General features: G+C 45.6%; 1 protein-coding gene across 1 annotated transcript in view; it reads right to left on the bottom strand.

Annotated features, from left to right (window-relative positions):
• The window catches only part of DAPP1 (dual adaptor of phosphotyrosine and 3-phosphoinositides 1), a 157087-nt gene extending 156306 nt beyond the window's left edge, over nucleotides 1-781 (bottom strand). Inside the window, exon 1 of the mRNA XM_063918594.1 lies at nucleotides 534-781. Within this exon, the coding sequence (XP_063774664.1) occupies nucleotides 534-640 (107 nt within the window). The 5' untranslated portion in view covers nucleotides 641-781. The remainder of the gene's footprint in view (nucleotides 1-533) is intronic.
• Nucleotides 782-7399: the final 6618 nt, after the last annotated feature.

Genomic DNA, 7399 nt, shown 5'->3' on the forward strand with positions numbered 1-7399 from the left:
CTGCCTCCGGAATACCGACGCCACAGGCTTTTCTCCCCCTGTGGGTGTCCACAACCTGAGAGCAGTAAGTCACCGTGCCCGCAGCATAGTGAGCGCAGTGAGCCTGCAAGGGGCTTTCTAGTGCTCGCCCCGCTGCCGGCATACTGGCGGCCAGGCTGCCGATGACTGTATTTTTTTTACAGCCGGTATCCTGGCCGCCAGTAAATAGTATGTATTCCCTCTCACACATACTGCATAGTTCACTAGTATTGTAATATATGCACTAGTATTGTGATATTTGCACTATTATTGTGAATTGTGACATCAAATTCTAAATAGGGTAAAATCTCAGGTTCCATAAATATATAAACTATATTTACACTTATTGAATTTTATATAGAACATGTTTACATCACTTATTTAGATCTGTGTTACATACAGTATTATAAATTGTGTGAAAGCTTGTTAGACATATCTACTGTAGCTGTCTATATGCTGTCATATACACATTATACACAACACTTATCTCCTACAATATACTTGCTGAACTTTACCCCAAGGATTGCAGGTCATTCCTTTCAGTCTGGTCCTCTTTCCCATCCTCTTGCATCTCAACACAGTCCCCATCCTTCCAGCTCGTTCTGTGTGCCCGATAGGTCATGCTTTGATTTCTTCCATCAGACCCCTGCCATATATATCCAGTCGATCATACACTGAGAGCTCAGTTAGCAATAGTTGTTATTGACTGACGACTTGCGAGTCACTCAAGCAGTGTCAGACATGTAACCCAAACCAGGAAGTGCCCTAGCCCATCCCATAAAGTCACTGAAAACACAGCATGGAGAGGAATTGTCAGCTTACAACAATGTATGTACTTAGGGGAGGTGTATAAAATGGTGAAACGGAAATAAGGATTAGAATTCATTTAGATATTTCATTTGTTGGGATCCATATTGTACGGATTTGTTTGGTCCCCTATGAAACTACATTTCATTTTGTCAGATTGGGGTGTTGTTTCCTGCTTTTGGAACAGTATTAAAGATTTGAACCTGTAGTGGATGAAGAATGTTGGTGCATTTTCATAATGTGGCAATAAAGTTAAATTGCCACTCATATCTTTACTTAGATTGCAGTTTATTTTTTAATAATCGTAGACTTTGGAAGATTTCATGGAAGACACAGTTCTCTGCTATGTGTTGCCGCATATGGTGAATCCAAAACGTTAATTTCCTGGTGCACAAGAGAAAATTGTTTGTTATTATCCACAAGTGTTCTAGCCACGCTTTTGGACATAGCTTAGGATTTATTTCCCTCCCGCTGTCGCATGCAGGAATAAGTTAATTCACCTGAGCTCTTGGGGTCAATTTATTTAAGGTTCTAACAATGAAAAGTGGTGATGTTGCCCATAGCAACCAATCAGATTCTGTCTATCATTTCTCTATTGCGTCCTAGAAAATGGTAGACCGAATCTGTGTACATCTCCCTTACTAAGCAGTGATAAGAGTGGAGAAGTGAGCCAGTGGAGAAGTTGCCCACGGCAACCAGTCAGCATTGACGTAACATTTATAATTTGCATACTATAAAAGAACACAGAGCATCTGATTGGTTGCTGTGGGAAACTCCTCTACTGGATCACTTCTCCACTCTTATCATCTTCCCCGGAGAAACCATTCAAACTGCAGCCCTGCATCTATATTAACTCTGTTCTTCTATATGGATAAGTGCTTTGGCGTTTCTGTAAAGAATAAATTACCAAGGTAATTTGTCCGGCGCTGTTAAGAAGATATGCTAATCCTTTCAGCTGCTGTTTAAAGGGATAGTTAGTCCCTGAATGAGTGATAAATTAGAGATATACACAGCGCTAACAAAAAACTGGATATGGAAAATTAATAATCACAATTTATTATAAAACATTGTTGCAACAACTAAATTCATGTATAAAAAGACATTTCTTTGTCAATAAAAAAGTCAAAAAATAGGGCAGGCACAGCAATTTTGTTTGGTAAATTACCACATGAGGAAGCCGAGTAGGTACACTGGTACGAGTCCTTGGAATGGTAGCCACAGTCCTAGGGTGCAGTTTTCAGTGCTAGCAGGTAGGGTCCAAATGCAAAGGCAGATCTTTGTAGTGTTTGATCCGGACTGGAATGAGTCCTGTTTGAAAGCTGGATCTTATTATGCCTTATGGACTTCTGCTATTTTGACTTTTTTATTGACAAAGAAATGTCTTTTTATACATGAATTTAGTTGTTGCAACAATGTTTTATAATAAATTGTGATTATTAATTTTCCATATCCAGTTTTTTGTTAGCGCTGTGTATATCTCTAACTTTGGCGTTTCTGTAATGGGTGCAATGTGTGCGGTGCACATGGGCCCCTGGGTCCAGGGGGAGCCCACACTGTACACATTGCACCCAGCTGCGGAAAAAATTGCAGGAAAAATGGCCGCTGTGCATGCGTAGTAGTGATTTTGGTCTCCGGAACATGGCAGGCACCATGTTTGCAGAGACCTGCGCATGAGCAGTAGACTTCGGCACGGTGCCAGAAACTACTGCTCCGTACACAGGAGGGGCCCCACCCAGAGTCTGCACATGGGCCCCATCCTCTGTTAAAAAGCCCCTGGATAAGTGTGTATTTTACATTGTGCTTCTAACTGCTAGAAGAGCTAAGCAGATTATTGCATTCATTGATGGGACAAGGGCATGTACTCGTTCTTCTACCGTGTGTAAAATGAATTTGTGTTATGTGCACACTTTGGGGGTAATTCTGAGTTGATCGCAGCAGCAAATATGTTAGCAAATGGGCAAAACCATGGCCCTCATTCCGAGTTGTTCGCTCGCATGGCGATTTTAGCAGAGTTGCTCACGCTAAGCCGCCGCCTACTGGGAGTGAATCTTAGCATCTTAAAATTGCGAACGATGTATTCGCAATATTGCGATTACACACCTCGTAGCAGTTTCTGAGTAGCTTTAGACTTACTCGGCATCTGCGATCAGTTCAGTGCTTGTCGTCCCTGGTTTGACGTCACAAACACACCCAGCGTTCGCCCAGACACTCCTCCGTTTCTCCGGCCACTCCTGCGTTTTTTCCGGAAACGGTAGCGTTTTTTCTAGAGATGAGCGGGTTCGGTTTCTTTGAATCCGAACCCGCACGAACTTCACTTTTTTTTTCACGGGTCCGAGCGACTCGGATCTTCCCGCCTTGCTCGGTTAACCCGAGCGCGCCCGAACGTCATCATGACGCTGTCGGATTCTCGCGAGACTCGGATTCTATATAAGGAGCCGCGCGTCGCCGCCATTTTCACACGTGCATTGAGATTGATAGGGAGAGGACGTGGCTGGCGTCCTCTCCATTTAGATTAGATTTAGAAGAGAGAGAGAGAGAGAGAGATTGCTGTGATACTGTAGATTAGAAGAGAGTGCAGAGTGCAGACAGAGTTTAGTGACTGACGACCACAGTGACCAGTGACCACCAGAGACAGTGCAGTTGTTTGTTTTATTTAATATATCCGTTCTCTGCCTGAAAAAAACTATACACAGTCACACAGTGACTCAGTCTGTGTGCACTGCTCAGCCCAGTGTGCTGCACATCAATGTATTGTATATAAAGCTTATAATTGTGGGGGAGACTGGGGAGCACTGCAGGTTGTTATAGCAGGAGCCAGGAGTACATGATAAATAATATTATATTAAAATTAAACAGTGCACACTTTTGCTGCAGGAGTGCCACTGCCAGTGTGACTAGTGGTGACCAGTGCCTGACCACCAGTATATTAGTAGTATTGTATACTATCTCTTTATCAACCAGTCTATATTAGCAGCAGACACAGTACAGTGCGGTAGTTCACGGCTGTGGCTACCTCTGTGTCGGCACTCGGCAGGCAGTCCGTCCATCCATAATTGTATTATATACCACCTAACCGTGGTTTTTTTTTTCTTTCTTTATACCGTCGTCATAGTCATACTAGTTGTTACGAGTATACTACTATCTCTTTATCAACCAGTGTACAGTGCGGTAGTTCATGGCTGTGGCTACCTCTGTGTCGGAACTCGGCAGGCAGTCCGTCCATCCATAATTGTATTATAATATATACCACCTAACCGTGTTTTTTTTTTCGTTCTTTATACCGTCGTCATACTAGTTGTTACGAGTATACCACTATCTCTTTATCAACCAGTGTACAGTGCGGTAGTTCACGGCTGTGGCTACCTCTGTGTCGGCACTCGGCAGGCAGTCCGTCCAACCATAATTGTATTATATACCACCTAACCGTGGTTTTTTTTTCATTCTTTATACCGTTGTCATACTAGTTGTTACGAGTATACTACTATCTCTTTATCAACCAGTGTACAGTGCGGTAGTTCACGGCTGTGGCTACCTCTGTGTCGGCACTCGGCAGCCCGTCCATAATTGTATATACCAGTGACCTAACCGTGGTTTTTTTTTCTTTCTTTATACATACATACTAGTTACGAGTATACTATCTCTTTATCAACCAGTCTATATATTAGCAGCAGACACAGTACAGTGCGGTAGTTCACGGCTGTGGCTACCTCTGTGTCGGCACTCGGCAGCCCGTCCATAATTGTATACTAGTATCCAATCCATCCATCTGCATTGTTTACCTGAGGTGCCTTTTAGTTGTGCCTATTAAAATATGGAGAACAAAAATGTTGAGGTTCCAAAATTAGGGAAAGATCAAGATCCACTTCCACCTCGTGCTGAAGCTGCTGCCACTAGTCATGGCCGAGACGATGAAATGCCAGCAACGTCGTCTGCCAAGGCCGATGCCCAATGGCATAGTACAGAGCATGTCAAAACCAAAACACCAAATATCAGTAAAAAAAGGACTCCAAAACCTAAAATAAAATTGTCGGAGGAGAAGCGTAAACTTGCCAATATGCCATTTACCACACGGAGTGGCAAGGAACGGCTGAGGCCCTGGCCTATGTTCATGGCTAGTGGTTCAGCTTCACATGAGGATGGAAGCACTCAGCCTCTCGCTAGAAAACTGAAAAGACTCAAGCTGGCAAAAGCACCGCAAAGAACTGTGCGTTCTTTGAAATCCCAAATCCACAAGGAGAGTCCAATTGTGTCGGTTGCGATGCCTGACCTTCCCAACACTGGACGTGAAGAGCATGCGCCTTCCACCATTTGCACGCCCCCTGCAAGTGCTGGAAGGAGCACCCGCAGTCCAGTTCCTGATAGTCAGATTGAAGATGTCAGTGTTGAAGTACACCAGGATGAGGAGGATATGGGTGTTGCTGGCGCTGGGGAGGAAATTGACCAGGAGGATTCTGATGGTGAGGTGGTTTGTTTAAGTCAGGCACCCGGGGAGACACCTGTTGTCCGTGGGAGGAATATGGCCGTTGACATGCCAGGTGAAAATACCAAAAAAATCAGCTCTTCGGTGTGGAGGTATTTCACCAGAAATGCGGACAACAGGTGTCAAGCCGTGTGTTCCCTTTGTCAAGCTGTAATAAGTAGGGGTAAGGACGTTAACCACCTCGGAACATCCTCCCTTATACGTCACCTGCAGCGCATTCATAATAAGTCAGTGACAAGTTCAAAAACTTTGGGTGACAGCGGAAGCAGTCCACTGACCAGTAAATCCCTTCCTCTTGTAACCAAGCTCACGCAAACCACCCCACCAACTCCCTCAGTGTCAATTTCCTCCTTCCCCAGGAATGCCAATAGTCCTGCAGGCCATGTCACTGGCAAGTCTGACGAGTCCTCTCCTGCCTGGGATTCCTCCGATGCATCCTTGCGTGTAACGCCTACTGCTGCTGGCGCTGCTGTTGTTGCCGCTGGGAGTCGATGGTCATCCCAGAGGGGAAGTCGTAAGCCCACTTGTACTACTTCCAGTAAGCAATTGACTGTTCAACAGTCCTTTGCGAGGAAGATGAAATATCACAGCAGTCATCCTACTGCAAAGCGGATAACTGAGTCCTTGACAACTATGTTGGTGTTAGACGTGCGTCCGGTATCCGCCGTTAGTTCACAGGGAACTAGACAATTTATTGAGGCAGTGTGCCCCCGTTACCAAATACCATCTAGGTTCCACTTCTCTAGGCAGGCGATACCGAGAATGTACACGGACGTCAGAAAAAGACTCACCAGTCTCCTAAAAAATGCAGTTGTACCCAATGTCCACTTAACCACGGACATGTGGACAAGTGGAGCAGGGCAGGGTCAGGACTATATGACTGTGACAGCCCACTGGGTAGATGTATGGACTCCCGCCGCAAGAACAGCAGCGGCGGCACCAGTAGCAGCATCTCGCAAACGCCAACTCTTTCCTAGGCAGGCTACGCTTTGTATCACCGCTTTCCAGAATACGCACACAGCTGAAAACCTCTTACGGCAACTGAGGAAGATCATCGCGGAATGGCTTACCCCAATTGGACTCTCCTGTGGATTTGTGGCATCGGACAACGCCAGCAATATTGTGTGTGCATTAAATATGGGCAAATTCCAGCACGTCCCATGTTTTGCACATACCTTGAATTTGGTGGTGCAGAATTTTTTAAAAAACGACAGGGGCGTGCAAGAGATGCTGTCGGTGGCCAGAAAAATTGCGGGACACTTTCGGCGTACAGGCACCACGTACAGAAGACTGGAGCACCACCAAAAACTACTGAACCTGCCCTGCCATCATCTGAAGCAAGAAGTGGTAACGAGGTGGAATTCAACCCTCTATATGCTTCAGAGGTTGGAGGAGCAGCAAAAGGCCATTCAAGCCTATACAATTGAGCACGATATAGGAGATGGAATGCACCTGTCTCAAGTGCAGTGGAGAATGATTTCAACGTTGTGCAAGGTTCTGATGCCCTTTGAACTTGCCACACGTGAAGTCAGTTCAGACACTGCCAGCCTGAGTCAGGTCATTCCCCTCATCAGGCTTTTGCAGAAGAAGCTGGAGGCATTGAAGAAGGAGCTAAAAGGGAGCGATTCCGCTAGGCATGTGGGACTTGTGGATGCAGCCCTTAATTCGCTTAACAAGGATTCACGGGTGGTCAATCTGTTGAAATCAGAGCACTACATTTTGGCCACCGTGCTCGATCCTAGATTTAAAGCCTACCTTGGATCTCTCTTTCCGGCAGACACAGGTCTGCTGGGGTTGAAAGACCTGCTGGTGACAAAATTGTCAAGTCAAGCGGAACGCGACCTGTCAACATCTCCTCCTTCACATTCTCCCGCAACTGGGGGTGCGAGGAAAAGGCTCAGAATTCCGAGCCCACCCGCTGGCGGTGATGCAGGGCAGTCTGGAGCGACTGCTGATGCTGACATCTGGTCCGGACTGAAGGACCTGACAACGATTACGGACATGTCGTCTACTGTCACTGCATATGATTCTCTCAACATTGATAGAATGGTGGAGGATTATATGAGTGACCGCATCCAAGTAGGCACGTCACAC

This window comes from Pseudophryne corroboree, chromosome 1 (assembly GCF_028390025.1).
Source record: "Pseudophryne corroboree isolate aPseCor3 chromosome 1, aPseCor3.hap2, whole genome shotgun sequence".
NCBI classification, from domain to species: Eukaryota; Metazoa; Chordata; class Amphibia; order Anura; family Myobatrachidae; genus Pseudophryne; species Pseudophryne corroboree.